Genomic DNA, 26569 nt, shown 5'->3' with positions numbered 1-26569 from the left:
GTGTCTAAAAAGACATTAATAATTTTTTGTAAGAACTATTTCAAAAATATGCATTTTTCTAAAATTAGAAACACTTTTATTGGTTTTCAATATAAGTAACTCTTGCCATTTTTTTAAGCAGAAAACACAAAATAATACATTCACCTATATAAATTAAGGGAAAGAAAAGGATTGTTTATGATAAATAAAGTAAAGCTATCGGAATGTTTATTTTCTTTGTGGAAAAACAGGATTTTGAGCTTTACTTTTCCAGGGAAAACCTCTGCTCCAAAAAATGTTTACTTCCTTTGGATATGATACTTAATTACTGAAATCAGTATTACAATGAATTGCACACACATGTACATATTTTTTATACCAAATTATTATATTACTCACCCCCTTGAAGTCTAGATATGGTTGAGTTTTTACTGGCAAGAGGTTGTACTAAAGGAGTCGGTTTGTGAGACTGACCAGTTGCTCTGTACATTGCCATAACCCACAAATGACATTCATTTTCATCATCACTGGCATACAAAACACTATCTCCTTCTTTCACAGCATTAAAGAAAAATCTTCCTCCTTCCAATTCTAGTAATTGAAAAAACAACAAGTGTTTAGATTTTTCCAACTTCTTTTTCTTCTGTCTACTAACTGACTGTGGTTAATTCATTCAATACTTAAATTTTACCTTTTGGTTATGCAAACTTCAAATTGACACATTAGAAAAATACAAAACTCTGAATAACTGTTTCAGTATTTTGTAAATATAGTTTTCTTCCAAAATATTTCAAAATACATAAAACATTAACAATAAAACACTTGTGAAGAACAATATGAATTTCCAAGTGGTTAACTAGTTACACTAGTAAAGAAGTAACACCATATTCTATTATATTTTTGCAAAGAAATATGAAATTTTTCAGAACTATTATTTCTGTCATAACTTAGTTTTAATAATCATTCTGACTGACAAGAGTAAGCTACAAAATTATATACCTTACAAATAATTATAGCATGTTAATTTAATTACAAGTTAAAACCTAAAAATAACCAATTATAATTATTCCACCATGTGAATGTGACACAAAAGATAAACTGAAGGGCTCTGTCAGTAAACTAGCTTTAGTTAAGAAGAATGACAGTTCAGTTTTTTTTTCTTTTTCTAGCATTGCTTATATATAATTATAGTTTTTTTTTTTTTCAAATTTTAACCATTCAAGTTTTTCTACACATAGACTGGTGAACAGCTATTCATTAATTTAACAATTACTTATCTCTATGATAACAATAGCAAAATCATGAGACATTATGAATACTTACCCATGAGAAGACCTAAAGAATGTGAAAAGGTAGACAAAAATATAACATGAACCTACAGAAACATCAGAACAGTGAAATAAAAGATCTAAAAAATAGCATATCAAGAGTATTTCGAAATGCATTGTGAAAATGTGAAGTTAAAATGATTCAATAATTAGCTTGGAGGTATATGGTATTTAAAATAATGATTAAATTCAGGGTGTTAAGATGTAAAGTTATTAGAAGATTGGCTGAAAATAAGACCTGAAAATAGAATTTAGAATGGAAGAAAAAAATAAAAGACAAAGGGCTATAAAATTACCTGGCACAGGCTCTACATAATCCACGGTGTAGCCATCTAACTGCATCATCTCTGTTGGTTCGGATTTCTTTTCTCTGTAGCTACACATAGCAAATGTATACTGGGATACCTAGAAAGTTCAATAATCAAAAAACTTTTATATAGAATAAAGTATGTTGAAAATCTCGAATTCATTGATAACAGTACCAAAATTTCCAAACGTTTTACTTACTTTCTCATTTAGAAAAAATTAAAAACAGGCCAAAGTACACATCAAAATAGTTTTACACGAATTGAAATAAAGTATAAATTTATATGATGCCTAAATATATAAAAAAACTAAGAATTTTTTCCCATGATACAAAAACATTTTATCCAAAAAGATCATATATATATATATATATATATAATATCAGTGTGTCTGTCTATGGGAAACACAATTCAAATATCTTTACAAAACAATAGATGATGTCACAATATGTTATTCTTGGCATTTATTACCTTTGGCAAGATTTTAAAAATTTATTTAAAAATTTCATAAGCATTTTTTATGAAAAGTTATAGCTTTATGGACTCGTTCTTGACCCTCCAATTCTTTGCCTTTGCCATCACAATTAACAAATTGCAGGGTCAGACAACTGACCATGCAGGAATATTTTTTCCAGAACCAGTTTTTTCACATGGTCAACTCTATATGGTTTTATCAAGAAGCAGATAAGAACATAACAGCAAAATATACATAAAGCCAAATTCTAATCAAGGACCACTTACAGGTTATGAGAAAATATACATCAAAAATGTTTTTTTTTTGTGGAATATTAGAAAAAGGATAAGAATATGTACAAATTTTTTTATTATAATGTAATGAATTTTTTAGAAAATATGTTAATAAAACAATTATTTAGAACAAACTATTTGAAGCAAAATAAATATGTATTTATCATCATATGAAGCATTCAGCTAACAGAGAATATTTAGTAGCTGTTACTAAAATGCTGTTCAAAACAATCTAATTACTGGCTTACCAGACAAAGTGGCCATTTTGGAAATCTTCCTTTTGTTTACTACTTGTTAACTATCTTTTAAAAACAAAGAACATGTTACTGTTTTCTTTGTTAAATTATACTACCTTCATATCAATATACTCCTAATTTATTAGTTTTAAAGTCTTACAATGGAAAATTTACTTACTTGAACTAATACAAAATATCTTTTCTTCCACTTTTTCCAAACTTGCTTGCCTTGTGCATAGAGATATCTGAAAATTGAACCCTAAAGTTAACTTTTATTGCTTCAAACCTTTTCCTTATCTCAAGAAAAAATACACTGTTTGTATTGGTCCTAGGTTCTAAAAGGTCTCAGTCATGCAACTGATTTGTTTTAACTTGAATTAACCACAAATATGTTCAGTTACTCACAAAAGTTCACAAACATTTATCATTTCATAGTAGTGGCAAAATTGATGCCTTTTGTAAAACAATTTCAATGACAGTAAAAACGTTAGAGATGAGGGATACTACCAAGCATGGCAAAAATTCTGATACTTCCCAACCTGTTATCAGTCCACTGGTATATTCAAAACATAAAATTCAGAATACATTTCAAAATGTAGAATTGTCTAGGGATTTTAGTGCGGCAGTCAACAGACCTAGACTATGGCTCAAGTTGTAATGCAAAAATCAAGTTATTTAATAATGGCATAACCTAAGCCATGACAGTTACTGTTAAAACAGCACCCAGTTACATTGAGACTAGAAAACATGTTGTGCATGCATAACAGTAATGGTGTAAATATAGCCACTGAAGTTGCATTATGACTAGTGTAAATATAGCCAATGCCTAAATTATTAAATGTATTGGTCACATATGACAGTTGCCGATTTTGTATATAATGTCATGGTCTGAAAATGTTGAAATATTTGCAAAAATATTTTCACATACACTTCAGTCATCATTGTAATTTTCAAACTGAATATTTCTGTACCACATTTCAGGGCAGCGTGATGCAGTGCAAGTTATTCATATAGGTTATTCTCAACACCAAAAAGAAAGAAATGTATGAAAATTATGAGCCACTGGAGCTGATAATACGATAAGGCTGTTCAATTCTGTGGATTGACAATGAAAATAAAACACTCGGACAATAAGCCTAAACAAATGAAACTTTTACCACAGTGCACATGCATTTTTAGTTAGAATATTTAATATATCTACTTTATTTTGTATCATTTGTAAGTTAGTTTTATACATATCGATCTTTCTCCATTGTTAGCTTTGTATATAGATTCTGAATAGCCTAAGCCTCCTGGGCTGCCCGAACCTCGTCAGATATTATTGAGGATATAATTGAAAATATCAGTTACAGCAAGAGTACCCAATGGATGAAATAACACAATCGAATTATTATACTATGCTCAATATAAGACATTAAATATTTAGTTCTCACCTATGTAGATAGTTTGCTTTGATCAGAAGTTAATATTATTTATTAACATTTAACCAACACAGTTCTTAATCCTTTACATCTTTAGATTAGTTTACAACATAAATTTTACTTGCGAAATACCACAGGATTTACTTAGTTCATGCAAAATGGCATTATGATAATAAATTAATTAATTTAAAAACAATTTAGTTCTTAACATTAGCAAGGAATAAATCTGAATACAACAAAGTTATGATTAACAAGACTAGGGATTGATATTATATATATTGCAATTCCGTTATCAGTACTGGTTGTCAACTTATTGTCATAACGGATAATGTCTATGGTAATAGCACCCAAATGTATTGGGGGAATATCTCGTCTATTTGACATAATCAAAATGCTGATGTCAATCTAGTCAGCTGTCATGGAATATTATTTAAAAAAATCAATCAAATAAGTGTATGAAGCTGAGTGCTTACACCCACAATGTCTCAGCTTCTAATGCCTTTCACTGTCTATAACCAGTTGTGGAAAAACAGTTACCCATAAATTTCTTAAAGTAGAAATGAAATGAAATAAAGCCACCCTAATATTTCTACTAATTAAACTCCCAACCTCCACCCTTACAAAAATATATTACATAGAGCTATCAAATATTGAATAGAACTATAGTCCCTAACTTAAAAGTTCTTATATAGTTCTAACTCCCAACCACCACCCTTCCTCCTGAAGATTTATTCAAATATAACACGGGAATGCTGAGACAAGCTCAGCTACTTTAAGTTCTTTCCGTCCCGGTTATACTGAATAAAATTACTAGAAAAATTATTATTAGCTACTTATAAGGTAAAATAACTAACTCCCTCTTTATTTTATTTATAAGATATTTTCCTTAATCAATAGTTTAGTTTCTAAAATATTTTTGTATTTATTAAAAAATAAAGTAAGGTATTTCTTTACTTGCCTGTCTTTACAGCCATTATCTTTCAATTTATTTTTTAATGATAAAACATTATCCATAAAAAAAATTACAGATATTACAGACTATTAAGAACAGTTTTAGTTGAGATATAATGATACCTTTTAACGATACAGGGAATAACGCTATTAGATGTGGGTAGACCAAGAATGGGAAAATTATCTTCTTTTATCAAAAATAGTCAACTACACTGTACCTTCTATAAAAGTAATGTCCAAATCTAAATAATTAGCATGGACCTCATTATTATTATCACTTCTTTTTATTGCAAGTTCTATTGGATATATTAGATTTGGTGTAAATTCATATTATTTATAGATATTATATCATCTATGTAACAAAGTGTAAATGTACAATTTAGGATTTAAGGTCTGCTTCCTAAATGAATTTTCATAATAGAACAGATACAGGTTTGCCATACTTGAAGAGAAGTTTATTCCCATTGGAATACCCATCGTTTGCTTACATACTTGTTTGTTAAAAACAATGTAACTGTTATAAATACAGAAATGAAGTATATTTTTACACTGAATTCTAGTAAATGTAAGTTTGGGTATAGTTATTTCATTATTTATAAAGTTATCAAACAACCCTGATTAAATCTTTTAGGTCTATTTTAGTATACAATGTAGTAAAGTCATATGTAAAAATAGAACTGGCAGTTTTTGAAGAATTTAAATTATTTAAACATTCCAAGACTGGAATGTTATTTTTAATAATCCAAAAATAATTATTCTGGTTGTTTGAAGACTGTATTTTTATTTTTTCAAACAAAACATCTAGAATATTGTTAAGTACTATGGAAACAGATTTAGTGACTGTATTTAAGTAATTAGTAATAAATCTGAATTTCACAGGATTTTTATTCAATTCTGGAATTGCATATAAAAATGGTAAATTCAATTCATACTCTAATAATCTGTATGGATATTCCATTTTTAATAGCCTTTTTTAAATTAGTAGTAACATTATTTTTCTCTAAAGTACTTTTAGTAAAAGTACTTGTGGTATTAATTTCATTAAGTAAAATTTGTGTGTATAATTTTTTACACACAAAACCAAAATTACAGCCACCTGTATCAATAGGAGTAATAACGAATTTTTTTTAAATTTAACTTATTTTTAAAGACATTGAAAGAAATATCTAATTTATATTGAGATAAGTTTAAAGTTCTTAATCGTTTCTTTATGGAATTACTAAAATATAATGTCCATTCAAAAAAAAAAACATGGCAGATAAGAGGATTGTTTACTTATTTTAAGAATATAATCATCAATACCTTTTTCTACGTATTTAAGATTTCACATTTTTTTGTGCATTTCAAAATTCTGTATTTAGTACCTTTCTTTAATATTGATTGTAAATCTTTATCTTTGACAACTTCTAAACTTCCTGTAACTATATGATTATGAAGGACATCTTTAAAAACAGTATTATTACAGTTACAAGGTAAGTTGTCAACTTCTATTTGATTAAATTCTTCAATTAATTTTTTTTATAGTTAAAGAGAAGAGGTCCTACAGGTTTATTACATTTAAAATTGACTATTGGTTGAAACAACTTTATGGGAAAAATATCTTCTTGAATACTTTTATGAATCATGGAAGGTAAATATAAATCATCATAAACTTTATGTTTAAAATCAATTACTATATAAGATTTCTTTTTTTTCTTTACTGAAGAGGGTTTGGTATACGATTCCATTTTAATCTAAATTTAATTAGATCTATAATTAAGTTTAACATGGATATTTTTAAATTCAAAGTTTAACAAATATTTTGAAAGATATTTGAGTTTTGCATTTGTTAATTCAAATACTTGTTTTATTATAAATTTCACCAGATTAACAGATCTGTGAAAAACAGAATCCAAATGTTTACAAAAAAATTCAAAATCAATCTATTTCTTTCCTTTTTTTACCTTTACCCCTAATTTTATTGTTTATTTCTACAAATATTTATTTGAAATAAATTTCTGATACAGGAATCTTTATTTATAATTTCAGCAGTTATCTATAAAGGTAAAGAGTTTTTTCTTTCAGAATATGATATTCTTTTCTTTCTGTTAATAAATTTGTATTGTAGATTTTTTATAATATAGTAATTTTTACATAATTAAATTAATTTTTATTAAAGTGATTTATTTCTATCAAATGAGGAAAACCCTTATGACTGTGATCCATGTACGTTAATCCTTAGATGTAAAGGATTAGTTGTTTGTCCTACATATTTAAGTCCACATATACCACAAGTTAATAAATAAACTATATTATCTACTTTACATCGTGGTACATTTTGTCGTACATTTATATATAAAAATTTAAGAACATTACAATTTGATGTAAACATGTTTAGAAGATTTTGACAAAATTATATATATACGATTTTCATTAAAAGAGTTTAATTTCATTGTTTGTTTGCTTGCTATTAAGCACAAAGCTACACAATCTGTGCTGTATCTACCATGGGTATCGAAACCCAGTTTTAGCATTATAAGCCTTCAGACTTACCACTGAGCCACTGAAGGGAATTTAATTTCATATTTTCTAAATATAAGATAATTTTTTCTGCATCAAGTTTTAGAAAATTTACCAAGACATGTATATCTTCCAAGAACTTTTTCCAAACTGATTATTCACAATGTCAGTTTAATGCTTCATATACTTTTTTACTTACCCACAATGCTTCATATTTTGAGGTTTGTCCATTCTAACAGCTATTTTTATACGCAAGTCTTGATCTGGGACATTTTTAGGAACAGTCATTCTGTGCCACTCTGGAGTTTTAGGGCTCAAAGGAGTAGGTCTAATTATTACCTATTGATAAACATGAATATTAGTAGATAAATAATTTTGTTTGCGAATTAAAACTTGAATGATTATAAAACCTCCATAAATATATATAAAGCATATATAAATTATTCTGAAACCTTCTTAAATAATATACCATAGTGATACAATCAATGGAAATGATTTAAGTTTAATATATGTGACCATACATATCTTAAATCAACAACTAAAAACCTTATTTGACTTTGCAGTAATTAACTGTTTCAACAAAATGGATTTAGCATGGAAAGCCTTTATCACTCACTCTAGCAAACTTATTCATGACTGATACAGAAATAAAAGCAATGCAAATAGCCTTTCCACACCCTCACTAGGTGGAGACATATGGATGATGTATTATGAAGTTTTAATAGCCAAGATGAATAAAGTACTTCTTTAAACCCATTACTTCCATCCATTCAAACAAAATTCACAAATGAAGATGAAAAACAAGCAAAAATAAACTTCCTAAACATAAATATCACACAACCTTGCTACACAGTCAACAAAACAATACATAGAAGAAACACATGCAATGTAACTTATCTCAATTTGCAATCAGTACACAATATACACAACATCAGACAAAAAAAAAACTGACAGAAAAATAAAGGCTTATACAACACTGCTTTCTGCTTTTGTTCACCTTAAGAAACAGAAAATTAAATTAATTATATTTCACCTTGGTTTAAGTTTAAATAATTTTTGAGAAAAAATCACTGATACATCACTAAACAAAAAAGTAAGATAAAATAATATACACCAACAACATACAAAATAAACAATACAGAAAGAAAAATAATCACATATCTCATACATAGGAAACAGTGGAAGACAACTTATAAGAATATAGAGCAAACTTACAAAAAAACACAAAGTAGATATTGAATCAAATTCACACAAAAATCTGGACTGTAAATAAATGATTTACTAAACAAACCATACAAAAATGAATACTACACAAATCCATCAATTAACTATGAAAACTGTGTAAACATACATACAGATCTTAAAACAAGATTTAATGAAAATGCAAATTAACACAACTTAATCTTGAATACCCTTATCATAATTTTTCAAATATGTTTGCTTTACAGCTCCTAGATGTCAAAGATGTGTTTTATTATTAAATAAAACTGAACCAAATCAATAACTGAAGATGTCCGTTTCAAGAAACTAAATATTGTTGAACTAACATAAAAAGAACCAGTTCTTCTTTAAATTTTCTTTATTTTTCAATGTATTAAATATGCAAGGACTTAATGTCTCACATTAAATTTTTTCAGATAGAAAAATATATATCATGACCAATGATAAAACATAAATCATTATAAAACAAGGAATATTACAGGTATGATAAAAATGTTTCTTAGTGCACCTGAAATAATATTATCAATGAACACACAGCTGATTGGTTGTCTGTATATATGTTTATGTTGTCATTGTGTTTCAATGTTCTGCTTAGTTAGGCTATAATAAAATAAAATGTTCTAAAAAATTTGAAAGTTATAATTTTCCTATACTGAAAATGTATTTCTGATGGGTACTTACCTCTCTCACAAGATTAGCTATTCTCATTCATTGCTGTCCTCCATATGCAAACATTTTCTTTATGCATGCCATAAGCCTTGCACTCCCCCCTTGTTGGCATTAGTACATTCCAACATGTGTCTCATTTAAATCATCATGCATCATCTATCAACCAATAGTAGCATAGTATACTCACTTCAAAGTTGGGCAGAAGGTGTGAACACTGGAGAAGTGGGGAGGAAGGATGGGAAGTGTGAGAATAGATAAGTATAGGAAAATTATGGTACTTATCTCTTCTCACAATATTAGCTGGAATCCCAAATTGAGAAGGAGGAGGGACCAGTGTGAGGGAATAACAAGAGCATCCTAAGGATACCCCTGACAATGACAGAAGAGATCCAGAGATCAGAGGAGGGGAATCACACCACTTCTGAGCCAGGTATACTCTTCGCCCTTGTGTACAATTTGTAAAACACACGGGTGGATATCACAAGGTGTAGAGTGATTAGGGCAAGTTGGACCATACTTGGGAAGTCAACTACATTTAAAACCTCCTCTATGGGGTACCAACATCCATGCAAGGGTAGAATGAGAATCATACTGTCTTCATCTATAACACAGGAATTGGTGATTAAGATCCACTCCAATTCCTGGATACCACACAAGGATTAACACCCTACAGCAATCCAGGACTGGCCATCTAGCATCGAGACGATGGATGCAACTAGTGCAATGACTTGTGTTGATTGTTTCGCTCGAATCCAACACCTCAACACTGAGAACTGACGTCCACGCAAAGGTAGGATGAGGGCTCCCAATCAAAAGGGGTGAACTGCATGTGCAACGGATCAACTCCACGTGGAATGGAATATGTAACAGGAGGCCACGTCAACCATTTAGGTAACAGATAAACTCAACTGTATGTGTAAATGAATAGTAAGTGGCCACATCATCCAGTTCAGTGACAGATCAACTCCAGTGGTTGTAAATATTGTGGAATATGTGACTAGTAAAAGGAGGCCACATCATCCAGGAAGGTGATGGATCAACTTCTGTGATAGTGTAAATAGTATCAGGAGCCTATGTCCACCAGCATGGAGATGGATTAACTCCTGTGGAGGCCACATGACATCTACAGCAGCAGAACACCACCTCCCTACTCTTGACTAAATGGTTATAGCCAACTTGTTAGTGGAACCCATTATGGAGGGTGCCTCCATTGTCAACCACCCCAAAGGCTTGGAACTGGAAAGTGTCAAGGACTCCCACACTCCACTCAAAGAAGGGGGGATGATAATGCATTGGAGAGTCTGGAGGAATGTCACCACTGGAGACAGTGCAATTTTGAAAAGCAGACAATACTGGGTTATTCACTCAAGGCATGGCAGGGATGGGCAGATATCCCCTTCTGCTCTACCATGGGTGGTACGGTTCAGAACAGACATATTTATGAAGCAACTATTGCGAGGTAGATAACCTTCCAGCGATCTTGTGGAATACCCCATCTCTATGGTGACCACGTGGAGCCATGGACGAGAGAGCATAAGTCAACATGGCTTACAGTGTGGATTTTAAGTGAAAGAATACCTGGTCAGGCACAACTAGCCATAGAGCAGGATCCATGTGAAAAAGAGGGAATAAAGAAAGGCCCCTGAAAAAGAGGACAAAGAAAACTTACCAGTTAAAGTCACACTGAAGTCTAGATCATGGCCACAGGTGGAAGACGAAACCCTGACATGAAGGAAAGCACGACGTGATAAAGATAATGGGCATGATCCACATGCCAGCTTGAAGAATCTCCTCCAATAGACAACGAAGACAGGTAGCAAGGGAAAATGTAAAATGACGAATTTGATGGGAGGACACATGGAACAAAGTACTGGAGGAAGAGGGTAGAGAGGAGTAGGCCAAACAGACCAGAAGATGGATCCAATTCGTAAGGGTAGAAGGGGAAAGATCATGAAGGGAGAAGGATTGCCAGGGAATGAAAAGATGGTTGTGTATACCCCGGAGGGTAGCTGTACATGCAATATAACGCTTTAGGGCCCTGACAGAACACAGCAGTCTATCAGTGGCCGTACAAGGGTAAAGATGGGAGATAGAAGGTTGGGAAATAGGAGAAATGGAGAAACAACCTTCTTGAGCTGCCAAGGTCTTGGGGAGAAAAACGATCAGGATAAAGGAGAAGATAAGTAGGATAATAAAGGGTATGTGAAATTTAAATGGCAAATAAATCAGATCAGTGAAATCAGCAGGTCATAAGGTACAAATGAAATAAAAAACATGAGGAAAGTGGTTCAAATGGGGGTAGAGTCAAGGCATGGAGGACACATTAATGTCCCAATCCGGAAGGGGAGGATGCCTAGGAGGCCTCTGAATCTGGAAGAAATGCATGAGCATAGTGGATGCAGGACAGATGACCAAAAGAGGAGCAACTTTGTATTGAAGCCCATGGCAAATGCATCCAATTGGGGATAACCCCATAGGAGGCAAAGGTATCTGAAAACAATCGGATCTAATGACCCCTCCATGGGAGAGAGTTGGTCCGCACATGAAATACGATCCGCTACCAGATTAAAAGTGCCCAGCACATGACATGTTGTGGTTGATATGAGCCACTACTGTAGAGTTATCAGAATGAGCCATCACCAGACATTGAAGGGTGAGAGAAATGAAGTGAGATAACACTCAACAAATCACCAGAAGTTCAAGAACATTGATATTCAAGATGAGTTTGTCTGCAGACCAATGGCCCAAAGCTTCATGGTGATCAACCAAAGTCCTCAACCCTGAAGAAAAGCGTCTATGAACAGATAGACATCCATATGTGGGAAAGAAAGTGGCACACGCCCCAATGTATGGGGTTTGTTGAGCCACCACAGCAGATCGACTCTCAGGGAAGGAGGAAGGGAAATGGTGGTGGAAAGAGGATCCCATGCAAGGTTCCATCGTTCGTGAAGTGTCCACTGCAGGGATCTCATATAGGCATGACTGAGGGGGAGCCAATGCAACCATGGAAGACCACAACCTCAAAAATGATAAAACCTCTTGAGCAGTAAGTGATTGAGCTGAGAGGGCAGTGGTAAACTAAAAGTTCCATAGAACTGAAACATAAAAGAGAAGGGAGAGCTCAACTTGTGTTGGTGTCGAAGAAGACCCCCCCAAATGCACTAAGTATTGGGTGGGTTGAAGAACCGACTTCTCCAATTTTACCAACATGCCCACTCGAGTTGCCACAGAAAGAAGTTGGTGAGTGTGATTGGTCAAACCCTGCTTGGAATGAGCTAGAAGAAGCCATTTGTCCATGTAATGATGAAACCACAACCCCAAAGTATGAATATTATGAGTAAAGGTCAAACGATGCGATGAAACATGTATGGAGCTGAGGCACGTCTGAAGGGGAGGACCTGAAATTGGTACACCACTCCAAGATGAACAAACTGAAAATAAAGACGGGATTGAATGGCTATCGGGATGTGTAGATAGGCATTGGAAACATCCATTTTTGTCACCCACAATCCTGGGGAAAATGCCCATCTCAGGGTGAGAAAGGACTCCATAATGAACCTGGGGAATGTGATGAAGCAGTTTAGGCATGACAAGTCAATGACTGGTCGCAAATCCCAGGTTTTCTGGGGAGTAAAACCCCTCAAAGGAATGGTGAACCAGTTCGATAGCCCACTGCAAAAGCAAATCCTGAACCCCTCTGAATGATGCTGGAGAGTCACAGGATCTTGAGGAGGAGGAAAAGAAATGGGGTGAGGAGAAATGTGAGGTGGGAAAAGAAATGTGAGAACGAGTCCCTCTGAAAGAACCATTGTCACCCATTGATTCTTGACAAAGTGGAGCCAGCGTGGAAGAAAATCCAACAAATGAGCTCCCACAAGGCCCGAACCCACTGGGTAGTCACTGCTATTGTTGATAACAGACGATACATTGGCGATGACTTTGACGAAAAAAAAGTGCCAGATTTAAAGGAACGGGTAAGAGATGGGAAGGAAATGGGAATGGGTGGTAAGGCTCTGGTCGAGACAAACGGGCTACAAAAGTTGAAAGGGTGGACTGTTGTCGAGCAGATGTAACCAGCGGCTCAATATCATCAGGGATGGTGTCAAAGTAAAGGAACAAGACATAAATCTCGGAGATAAGTGGAAGGTAAATTAACACAAGCTATACCATACCAATCAAGTCCCAATAACAAAGAAACTGTGTAGGTAACACAGCTGAGGAAGAAATATGGGCCAAAGTGGGAGAAGGTGAAGGGCATTGGCAGAAACTCCCTTGGGATTTCTGCAGAGAGCCTCTGAGAAGAGATGTATAGAAGACAGATACTGGAGAAGGGTAAGACAAAGGCAAGAATATTGGGCATATGTGAGACTAAGAATCGGGAGCTGCCCCCCAAAGAGGTAATAAGGAACCCAACAATTGGTGATCCAAAAATGGATATTCTGCCTGATGGTAAGCAAGGGCATACTGATCAGAGGCTCTCGGGGGGTGCAGCATACTGATCTCTTCATTTAACTGGGAGAGAAAGTGATCCACATGGACCCAAGTATCAGGCGAGGGAGGAAACACCAAAAATGGTTGAGAAGAATGCTCACTCAACAAAGAAGGATGAGGGTAATAAGAAATAGGGCAAAGAAACAAAACATCACAAACCTGAGATACTAAATCCGAGAACGCCAAGGAAGGCCTAGGAGAATCGTCAAGCTGGAACTGGGAAGGAATGGCAAACTCAGGAGGAGGAAAAATTATCAAAATCGTCGTCATGCTTAATAATGTCAGCAGACTCTGAAGGAGCTCGGGGCGATGTCAGAAGACAAAAGGTGACCAAGTAGCATTCAATCTCCAGACGGACAAAATCAGAAAAATCCACCCGCACTTGAGGCCTGAGTTAGAAGACTGGTCGTTGGTATGACCTCTGAAGTGATAACATTGACTTCAGAATTCATAATTCACTAAAACTGCACAAACTTGTATAGTGCAGAACAACAACAATAATTAACTGGGAGAAATGTGGTAATGTATAACCAAAAAAGAAAAAAGAATCACTTCATATGAAAATCAAAATGTGTCACACGGGAAGTACAAAGCACAGAAAAAACACAAAAAAAACGTCTGTACTTGAAAGTTGCCAAACGAGAAGTGAAGGTTTGGTAGAGGAGTGTAGAGGGAGTCACATGCATCACGTGAGCATGCTATGCAACTACTGGTTAATAGATGACACATGATGATTTGCATGAGACACGTGTTGCAATTTATTAATTCCAACAAGGAGGGGGGAGCGCAAGGCTTGTGGCATGCTTAAAGAAAATGTTTGCATATAGAGGGCAATAGTGAATGAGAATAGCTAATCTTGCGAGAGGACGTAAGTACCACATCGGAATTTATGGTGAATGCTAGTTGTCTATTTGTATCTAAGATTATAATAGGCCATACTATACAAAAGAAATTATTGAATTTCCAGTTTTAGGTGGGAAAGTGAACTGAATACAATTTCTTTTCTGTTACAGCTCTTAATTATTTTTTTTTTACTATATTTTAACATGCTAAATGTTCATGGTTTGTTATGTAACCTGAAGAAAATTCATATATTGGTTTATATATATGCCTATGTATTCTTTTTGAAAGAGTGAAGCATCAAAATCCTACAAATTGTTTGGATGATATTCTACTCAGCAATTCTTCCATGCCTATAATGAGCAATTTATGCTATACCTGCCTTCTTTTCTTTAGACAGATATATGTAAATTAGTAACCAAAGAGCACATCCAGTTCATCAGAATGTTACAGCAAAAATGAAATGTTGCTACGATTCATTGAAGATGTATCTATAATCTCATATAATACGTTGTCAAAAATTTAATGTCTCATTTTTAGATGAAAAAACCCGAACAATTTATATATCAAAACAAAACATTTATTAAACGAAATAGTCTTCATTCTTATCGATGATGCTTTTTCATCTTACAGTCAGGTTGTTAATGCCCTGATTAAAGAAATCACTTGGCTTTGAAGCAAAAAACATGCCAATGTCCTCTTTAACACCTTCCACATTTGCAATCTTGTAGTGTAGTTGGGAAATAAACTACTCTTCCCCAGAAAACAGGGCCTCATCCAGTCACCCTTGACCTTTTCTCATGATGCAGTCCCATTACACTACACAGTAGAGGTCATATAACTGGATACTGAACAAGACAGTAAACACCTTTTCATAGTTTAGTTTAACTCGAATACACCAACAGTCAACAATTTGAAGCAATGCCACTAACAAAAAAGAAAGTAAGAGTCTGACGAAGTAAAGCTAAATAGAGCAAGCATGGCATTTATATGAAAGAAAAATGGAAACCAGCCAAGAAATCTGAGAATAAATGAAGATTACATACAGCCATCATGGTAAATTAACATACATTTTAGTTTCATACAGAAATTGTTATTCCTGCAACAAAAAAAATAAATATTACTCAAAACTTTGTTTCAAATCAATTTTACTTTCTAAGTGACATGTATCTTTATTTCTAGTAATGAGCTAAATTCAGAATCCATGAGTTTAAGTAATGTCTTGGTGCTATATTTCATCGTGGAAGAAGAGAAGCTTAATCCAGCCAATTACACTGGACTTCATTCACTTTATGGATGGAGAATCATTGATATACAAAATTTCATTAAAAAGGAGTTCATGTTATGAAACAACTTCATCTTGTTTTGTAATTGATGCTTTTTGTTCAAAGCTATAAAATGGGCTATCTGAACTCTGTCAACTGCATGCAACCGAACCCTGGATTTTAGCATTTTAAGTCCATAAAATTGTTACCTCCAACCCCAAAGGTGAACAGAGGTTATGTTTTCACCCCTGTGTGTGTGTGTGTTTATCAACAAGATTTCTTGGAAACAGCTGAATGGATTTGCACAAAAGTTGGTATACATTTGGACTATGACCCAAGCTTAGGCATTATTAGTTTTTGGAGGGTCAAGGTCAGAGCAAGGAATTGAAATTCTAAAAAATTCCTATCTGTTAACATGGGGCTGATTTTTCACATTATTTTTGCTCTATAACTCAGTCAACAATGATTGGATTTTGATGAAATATGGTGGACTTATGTAGAATATTATTTCTTATTGTCCTGCCAAAAATGATCCATGACTGTTGATAATGGCAGACATACAGATACAATTTCTTATTTTTTGAGAACCGAATATGATCAATGCTGCGTGGTGGAAATGTGTGCTCTACTGAGTGCCCCTCTAGTTTTGTATAGAATATTATTTATACTAAGTTGGCATTGATGCAGATGTTTGTTTTTTAGATGTAAGGTAAGTATACGTAGCTGGATACACTTTTCCTCAAGGATCCAGAGGAGGTTTGAAATAGACATTCAAATTTATTTGTGACTTTTGTTTTGAAACTGTTAAAATAGTATCAGAGCCAGAAGAACATATGAACATGGAAGACATTCATACATTAGACGTAAGTGATTCAGCAGTTTGGGATGTTGTCAGTTGTGATGGAGAACATGCTCAATTGGATGGAAATTTCTCAATGTTAGGAGTTCTGGTCATGTCTCTGAACACATTCAACAGATGCAAGAAGTAAATCAGAAAGATATTTTAAATATAACTTATGTATGATATTAATATACAAATAATTATTAATGTGGTTAACAGTATACCAGAATTCTAGGGTTCCTTCCTTTCACTCTGAAAATTATGTATGATAAAAACAGTAACTTCATATTATATTTATGTATAATTTTATAAGACCTTTTTCATTGAATAATATTACATTTGAGCAGATTCAATATCTGCCAATATTAAGTAAGTGACATTAGACACCAATATTTTATTTTCGTAAAAGTATAACAAAAATCACATCTAACTTCATATTCTGTTTGCTTCAGTTGTGTAAAAAGCAAATGTTTCAAACAATAAACAATGAGGGAGTGAAATAAAACGAATTAGCAATAGAAGCAGGAGGTACAGATAGTAACAGCAAACCAATTATTACTGTTTACACTGATAGTGGTTGGTCTCAATGCAGTTACGGGCACAAATACACTGCAAAGTCTGGTTGTGCTGCTATAATTGGTTTCCATACAGAAAACTGTTATATCTGGGTGTGAAGAACAAGTTTGGTAGCACTTGTTTACAAAATAAATCAACAACCATAAATGGAATGAACCTTCCACACAAATGGAGTCTGACATTATAGTGGAACGAGTTAGGAACATTGAAGACATGCACGGTCTATTGTATCAAAAAATAATAGCAGATGCAGACTCGAGTATGTATAAAACAATAATAAAGAAGTTTAGTTATGGTAAGCAGGTAGAGAAAGTGGAGTGCACCAATCATGCAGTTAAATGTCACACCAAAACTAATGCTGAAAATGGACAATTTCTAAAACGAGCCCAGGATAGAAAGACTCAAGAACTGTGCCAGAGGAACTATAAGAAGAAATGCAAAGGAAGGGAATACACCTGAACAGTTGAGACAGCAGCTACAAAATGGCCTTTACCATGTATTTGGTAACCATACAAAATGTCAATCAACATTTTACAAAAATGTTTTCTTCAAGACATAGTACCATTTTACAGTTTCCATGGCTCACACTCACAAAGATCATGGATCCTGCTGATTAACTAGTCAGGACAGCAGATAAGCTAGTTTCTGACAGAACTACCAACTGCATCAAAATTTACATGCATTTAGTTGCTACTCAAGCAATCTCAATCTGGCTCTTATCATTATCACTGTCAAGGACCTGGATTATTGTATCAGAGTGGCACCAGAAAGTGTGAAAAAATACAACATAAAAACGTCTTTCTTCTATTGTGAAAAAATATGTCTAATGAAGATGAAAATTTTTCATTGCATGCAGAAAACAACTACCCATATGTAAAGAAAGAAGGCACCTGAGAAAAACTGATGAAAAGTCCAAGTCTGGAGGAGATAAACATTATGGTTACCACTCCTTACAACTAGATTTGAATGATGAAGAGTTCAAAAGGGCTAGTCAGGAATTTTTGATAAAACTACAAGTAACTGAAGAAAGATGAAATGAGCTAGAACAGAATACATGTGGTCAGACTGGAAATGAGTTATGGATTTTGGAAAGAAACAAACCACTTATGGCATCAGAATTTGGGTCCATTTGTAAAATAAGGGAAACACTTACTTTACTCTCTTGCTTTAATGACAGAGGCCCCTCGGTATGGTAAGAATCATGAAGACCTTGCCATAAAAGACTATGAACAAGAAATGGGAGAACGAGTTCAATATTTGCTGATCTCAGCTTTGGGTTTCTTGGTGTATCTCCAGATGGACTAGTAGGAAATAATAGATTACTGGAAGTGAAATGTCCTAGAACAGCTGAACATTACACTCCACATGAAGCTGCTAAAAACTTGAAAAAGTTTTGTTCTGTATGTACAATTTCAGCTACAAATATACCAAGTTCAAGGTCAATTACATATAACAATGTGAATTCTGTGACTTTGTCATATGGGAAGAAAACTGCGAGATGATACTTTCTGCACACAAAAGATGTTTCCTTCCTTCCTTAGATCATTTTTTTCCAGAATTGCCTACATCTGGTTGACCACTGATCCAACAAGCAATTCAAAAGCAAAAAGCACCAGAAAATATAGGGAATAATAAAAATATGGTTGTCATAAAGGACACTTTTAGGAGTTATATAACTTGCATGAATAAAATAATTGTTTGTGAATATACCTATACTACTGTGTATACTTATCAAAATTCAAGTAAACTGATCAAAATATTTGTTCCCCTTTGAGGTATATGCCCTTCTTAGTTTTACCAATAGTAACTTAAGAGTACCTGGGGTTGGGACTTTTGTTTCTTTAGAAGGACAAAGTTGGTCTAACTCAATATTAGATGCAGATCCTACTAAAATGGCTAGTTGATGTATTTTGTGGTACAGTAGAAACAAAGACAATCTTTATGCTATATCTTTACTCTACTGACTAAAATGTACTTCAAAGAAGTTCAAAGCTCACCTTTCCTAGCTCCTTGTCATCAAGGCTAAGCAGTCCTGGACTTTCAGTGTAAAGCTTTACTTTCACAATAGGGAGTGGATGAGTAGTTGTAAAATCTCCTTGAGTATCCCACCTAGAAAGAAAATGATAATAAAAGATAAATATAGTTAAGGAGAAAACTACATACTCTAATAATGCTAAAATTCTTATAAACTTAAGTTTGTTTAGAAATTTCTGAGGCATCTGAAGATTTTACTTAAGTAAGAAGCAGCAAAACTTGTTATATCTTTTTTTTTTTTATATATACAATTGATAGTTACGAAATCTCAAAATATAAATTACTTGATAATGAACTTTATAAGCTATTTAAAAATTAAACACTTTTCAGTTAATCTAACAGAAAACCTACATTGGTTTTGAAGCTTCTGCATGATCAGTCTGTAGTTTTTCTCCACCTTCAACCTCCATTGTACAGTAGACAATTCTATTGGAAGCCAGAGACTTGAGTCCTTTCACTTCCATAACGACTACCTAAATAACATAGCAGAAGGCATTACTTTAATTTAATAAAACATTACCTCTAATAAGTTAATACACATTTCAAAGAATAAAACTGTTAAAGAAAACAAAGTATAAGAGACTGCTTTAAAGTAAAAAATATGAAAGACTGACAGATTAAATTATTTTAACATCAAAATTAAAATTTCATGCCTGAGCCCATCTTTCAAAAGCTAAATCTTTGGAGTATTAAAATAACTAAGAAAATCTGGAAAAAAAAGCAAAAGAATAATTAAAAAAGAGGGAATAGTTTGAACAACAATGTACAGGTAAAGAATATGAGATAATAACAGATATAAAGAGTAGGAATTGTTGGACAATTCTTTTAATGGTCAAAACCATTTTAAGATATCCCCCCCATTACTACCAGTTTTCCAACAACTATTTTCACAATGTAGATGCATTTTTTTATAGCTGTACTTACAAAAAAGTGCCAACATTAGTTACTTCTGCTGTATGCCTGGGATGTTTTTATTATTAAACAAAGGTTATCTGAGCACTTTCTCTGGATATCATTAACATTTTAACCCTAAAATCAAAAGTTGACTGTATAGAAATTAGTTGTTGTTTTGGTTATCATAATACCTGACAAATGATAAAAAGCATAAAAATTGCCTTTCAGTGATTACTTTATATTAGAGCTTTCAAACAATACCGTGTTTGTGCTCATCTGTTCACCTCTCGCAGAGATTGTCAAGTTAGTTTTCCCTTTCAATTTGTGTCAAGATTTTGCTGAAAGTCATTTACTTATAGAAGGCCTGTTTTCATTACTAAACTAGTCATATATATGCTGGGAGAATGTATGAAAGTTATCTTTATCCTAGTCTCAGTTGCAATTGTCCGGTTGTAGTGATTTTTGCATGGAATACAAACATTGTGATCACAGTCATGAGGGAGTTCCTGTTGATCAGAAAAGTAGATCATCTAAAAATGTTAGAATACAATCAAAGGAGGACAAGAAAATTGCAAACCAGAAGGAATAGTGGGAATAAGTTAATTTGTTTTTCTCATTGTAATCACTTTCATTGTCATAGATTACTTAATGTCAGACAAAGTCAGATATGATTGATCGGACCTCAACCAATACAAGTCAAAAGAAATAGTTGAAGAACATTTATTGTTGTTTCTACTAAGTTTGAGGTGTCCTAGCATGAGCGATGCAATACCATGTTAAATTGCAGAATTCTAGAGCAATGATTTGTGGTAAACAAAAGATGTATTTGAAGTGCTATTTTTGGATACTTCTTTTTTCAAAATCTAATAAAAAGCCTATGACCATTTTGTAAAATTATTATGTTTGTCATACAGCATAAACGTTTTTGTTTTAGTCTCCTGCAAGACTGTCAAGTAGTTGGACATAGCCTATTCAAAAAGCTCTTATTATAAACATTCCTTGATTAATTATGTGGTTCATTACATGCAAGTTATAATTTTAAACAACAATCAAGTATTCTGTAGCTTGGCTTCATTCAAGACAAAAAACAATGACAGCTAATTCTAGGTCCACTTAACATTTGTGCTTTCTACTGAATCTCCTAATAAATATTCATATCAAACTGAAATTGTAATTCTTAACCTGATCAATAATGCACATAAAATTTTAGTGACTACATCTGGCTTTTGAAATAATGTTAAATTTGAAAATACAAAAATTTAGCCACAAGTACCTCAAGGGTGAATGAAAGCACAATGTCTAGTTTTGATAGCATAGCTTCAGCATCTTCTGTCAATCCTTCTTTTGAGAGTGATGCCTGGTTCCTATTGTATTTGTAATAGCATCATTAATACTTAATACTGAAACAAGTCATTTAACAATCTTCAAAAAAGTAATTACAGTTCATGCTTGTTATACAATTAAAATGCACTTACATGCAAACATAAATTTCCAGATTTTTTGCCAAATTAAAATAAAACTAATTATTTATATAATCACATAATCCCTGTAATTTCAACTAACATGAAAAACATGCAGGTGCTGCATTTCTGGAATGGGAAGAGTGAAAAAAGTGCAAAAAACTAAAACCTCTCATCAGTAACTGACAAACACATAATCCACTCTGTTCTCTTTATTATTGTCTTTGAATCATGATAAATGTTCATTAATATGAATTAAAAAAATACTTCGTGAAAGCTACTGTACAACATAATAAGTTAACATTACATATTATGCATGTGTTACACTGTATTGAAAAGGTAATATTATCTTTTTTATAAATTACAAGCTGATGTCCAGATTTTTGTTTCTTGATTTTACATGGATGACAAATATTATACTCAGGGGTTTTCTTTCCACAGATGAGAGAGAATATTCCTCACCTGAATTTCTCTTTCACATTTGATGCACACTTGTAAAATAGAACAAGGCCATACTGATAGACATATTCGGCACATGAATGTTCTACGGCCTATCAATCATCAGGTACCCTCCCACTCCCCCATCCAAAAAAATGACTTTTTTTATTTTTTTTTATAAGAGCACTTCATAAGAGGTTTTAAAAATTTGTGTTACTTTTAGTGTGATCATTTTGAAGACCTCTAATGTCAATTAGTTATGACAGCCATATAAGCACTTAAACTATACATAGATTGCTATGGCATTTTACATACTACAGAATGCCCTATATACAAAAACATACACTGGATTTCAATGTGTGACAGTTTTAGAAATTATCAAAACACCCGAGAGTATTTTATATTAATTATAAAAAAAATAATGATGGTTGCAATTATAAAAATTTCCTTTTTATTTTCTACAATATATAATAGTTGATTGATTGTCTTGTCTAACTTTTTTGTTTAGACAATATTGTGCACTTATGAAAAAAAAAGAATAGGAAAGAAAGCAGGAAAGATATATGCAGAAATAAAGGCAAACTAAAAGGTCCATACATGAAATTAAAAGCAAAAAGAAGGGAGTCATAAATCACATTCCATAATGGGGCTTGCAGGTATAAAGAAATGTTTCGCAAGCTACATCTTGACCACAGTTTGAGCGTTGAAGTCGAAAAGCTAAAAATGAGGAAAAAATAAGTACAAAAGCAATAATTAATAAAATCATTAAAGAACACTTCATACAGAAAAAAAAAGATATTATTATGACTTTCCACTATATGTGTGTGTCAATATATATATATATATATATATAAACACACACAGATTTTTTTTATTTTAAAATGCATATACACATAATACACACTTCTAAATTAAAAAATAATCACTTTGTAATAGAACTTCAGTGTACCACTTTGTCGTAGGAAGCAGTTTTTGAGTGGTCAAGCCATTTCCATATTGTTATTTCTAGGAGCGTCTGGGGGCACCCCAGAAAATTTTTGAAAATTTAATGCTATGAGATTGAATTTGAGCCATTTTAACTACAAATACTGCATATACACACAATGTAATGCATTGAATTAAAAGAAGCAAGTTTTAATACACAAACTGTAGCTATACATGCCATGAAAAAGTGGTCAGTCCATGGCCTGACAGGCCTTACTGCTTCTTACGGCCCTGTACCAGAGTTAACTACACAGCTTTAATAGGACAGTGTATTCTAATGCATTACAGAAACAATTTGAATATGAATAATGAAAAAAAACCAAATTAATATTATGATTAAACATAAACGTTTTAAATGAAATAAAATCATTCTTTCAAAACTAAAATAAAACTAAAAAGTGAGAAAGAAAAATAGAAGGAACAAGAACATAAAATTAGCAAATCTCTTCAATCCAAACCATCAAATAAGCGAAAAGTATATGAATTTTCAGTTTCTGCTCTTATTTTTAGATGTACTGCTGTTTCTAATCTCGTCACTAACAGGTTTGAACATAATATTCTTGTTTAATCACATTAGATTCCACACCTTCAATTCAAATTAAGGTGGTCTAATAGCTATTTAGTGTTGTTAAAGTATGCTTTTTTGTATATCTGTAGAGATTTCAGGACAAAATATTTAAGATGCTTAAAAATGCCAACATAATCACACACACACACACACACACAAATAAAAAACAGTAGGACGGCCTATTGTGATGTTCTGCTTACATGCTAGAGTGGAACATTAAATTTTTTTTCAATGTCCTTCCATTTTGTGATTATAAACTACCATTTACATTATATTAACAAAAACTTTCATTTGACTTCTATGTTACCAGGTGCTGAGAACATATAAATAGACCATTATTATGCCTGTCATACCCCAGCTTAGTAGAGTATCTTCATAAAGTTAATTATTTAAAAAATTGTATTTTTTTTACATTTCCATTGAAAACATATCAGCAATATTTTGTGTTAATTAACAGTTAAATACAGATGGTATTTCTCATTTGTATTAACACCTAAGACACTCTATCTGGAATGTTGCTTACAAGAAACATGGACAATAATGTTAACACTATAGAAACTGCAGCATATGGTAGACAGAGATATTATATACACACTATCTATTTTTTACAGGTTTACTTTAAATGGATTTATGTTAAGCTTACCATTCCAAAATTAACTTGTCTGAAGAAGAAAACACAAAATTAATATTTTTGAACTTGTTGGTGAAAATATAGAATTAATCTCACAAGTTATGAGTTTTGTTTCTTATATTATAGAGGTGCCATATTGATGCTACTGAAGCTTCTAGGTATGTAATACACTGACAAATGTTAACAAAACTAAGAGAAAAGGATTATAACCTGAAATCATAAGAATATTTTAAAACCTGGAGTATTAATTCTGTAACACTTACATAACCCTTATTATACTTGTAAAATAATGTTCAGCATTAATTATTCACATTAACTACTTACTGTCTGAGTATCATTTACGAAAAAAAGGTAGAAAATGAATTAATAAAATGAACATGTATTTATCATGCAACCTATGACCATGAATAAAAGTTAAATAGTCTAAATATCTGCATTTCATACAAATTCCTGTATTTTCCTACTACACATTTCAGATTTGATCTATTATATATATTACTTTAATTAATAATTTTATTTGAATTTAATATATTTATAATACCCGCACAAAAAGAAAGCAACAAAACTCTGCACCACCACCACCATCAAATGAGAAAAACTAGGATACTATACTATTTCAAATCTACCTGCCTTAGAACAGAAGATCTGCGGCGGCTATCCAGTCAGCATGAAAGAACAAGAGGGTGTTATTAAGAACAGTTTAAAAATGTTATAGAAACAGAGAATAATAATTTCATAAAAAAAACAAAAAAAAACAATAACAGTACAGCATGTTATCAAAAACAAGGAGGATATATCATAAAAGCAAAGAATAATCGTTACATGAAAAGTACCATGTAACAGAATGACATGTTATTAGGGATAGTTAAGTTACATTATAGAAGAGTAATACCAGGGATCAACAAATACACTTGCTCACTCACCACCGACTTTAGCATACCATTCTATATTCGTAAAAACCCTTCTGCCTGTTTTGTCTCACAAGCAATGCACAGGAAGCCTAAAAGTCTGTGTATGTTAATGAAAATACTAAAGGTGAAATAGTGTACTGGTCTTATGATTAAAGGGAACTCGAGATGAATGTAACACACCTTAATCCTGTCAACAATTTTTCACATCAAGATAGGCAATAGTTTTATGTAAAGAAATAAACCCAAGTTGCTTAATACTTAAAAACTGAATTATGTACCTAAAATATAAAGTTAAAATTAAATTTACTACTTGTAATATTTTATGAAGTTAAATATTTAAAAACAATTTTAAGAATTTTTTTCGTACTTTCCTGACCTAGATTATGTAAGCAGCGAAAATGGCTTACCACAGTCATTTCTTATGTGGTTCTGGTTGCAATTCAGCTCATATCAGTTTGCATTAATTTTTATTGGAATACCAGAAATTTATTATTTGATAAAATAATTTCATTTTGCAATTTCACTGGTGGAGGAAGATTCATGCAAAAAATAAAAGGTATTAAATTTAATTTATTATATTACCAAGTAAGCCTACCTAATGATTTTTTTTTAATATTTTATTTGCTGTGTCAATGTGTTTCAAATTATCCTGGCTACTAACTTTTTTTGTTTGTAAGATTCTCATGTATTTGCAAACACCCGAGTTAATCACTATAAATAAAAGTACCATGTAACAGGAGTACATGTTATTATTAACATGTAAATTAAATTATACACATATGGATTAATCATTAGAAAAGAAAGTATCATGTTATCACAGAGAAGTTATATACTAGAAGAATAAGTTAATTATTATAGAAAAAAGTAAAAAAGTAAAAGTATCATGTAACAGGAGTACATGTTATTATTAACATGTAAATTAAATTATAGACATATGGATTAATCATTAGAAAAGAAAGTATCATGTTATCATAGAGAAGTTATATACTAGAAGAATAAGTTAATTATTATAGTACATTATAACTAAAGCACATGTTATTAACAACTGGTGGATTAACGTATATTACAAAAGTGCAGATTTATTGTTGCAATGTGACTAAACTTATGAAAACATGCAGAACATATTATAGAAGCAGTTTACTCATTAACTGTAAAACAGATGAAAAAAAAAATGCAAACCTGGTACAGAGTATAAGGGCACATCAGTTTAACTTATTAAATTCACAATGAAATTAACTTATTATTCACCACATAGAGAAAATGCACCATAAATATATATA

The 26569-nt window shown here is 32.3% G+C and overlaps 1 protein-coding gene across 18 annotated transcripts in view; it reads right to left on the bottom strand.

The window, feature by feature from the left end:
* Positions 1–26569, bottom strand: part of LOC106468903 (calcium-dependent secretion activator-like) — a 118396-nt gene that overhangs the window by 79882 nt on the left and 11945 nt on the right. For 17 of the 18 annotated variants that reach the window (XM_022397273.1, XM_022397274.1, XM_022397275.1 and 14 more), the window contains 8 exons: positions 25009–25032; positions 21571–21661; positions 19755–19876; positions 19367–19478; positions 7666–7805; positions 2774–2840; positions 1604–1712; positions 379–570 (listed from right to left, as the gene is read on the bottom strand). In XM_022397273.1, the coding sequence (XP_022252981.1) occupies positions 379–570; positions 1604–1712; positions 2774–2840; positions 7666–7805; positions 19367–19478; positions 19755–19876; positions 21571–21661; positions 25009–25032 (857 nt within the window). The remainder of the gene's footprint in view (positions 1–378; positions 571–1603; positions 1713–2773; positions 2841–7665; positions 7806–19366; positions 19479–19754; positions 19877–21570; positions 21662–25008; positions 25033–26569) is intronic. The other variant, XM_022397281.1, reaches the window with a different exon arrangement.

Source organism: Limulus polyphemus, unplaced genomic scaffold (genome assembly GCF_000517525.1).
Source record: "Limulus polyphemus unplaced genomic scaffold, Limulus_polyphemus-2.1.2 Scaffold3210, whole genome shotgun sequence".
NCBI classification, from domain to species: domain Eukaryota; kingdom Metazoa; phylum Arthropoda; class Merostomata; order Xiphosura; family Limulidae; genus Limulus; species Limulus polyphemus.
The sequence above is the reverse complement of the archived record's forward strand: the minus strand, read 5'-3'. Positions and strand labels throughout refer to the sequence as shown.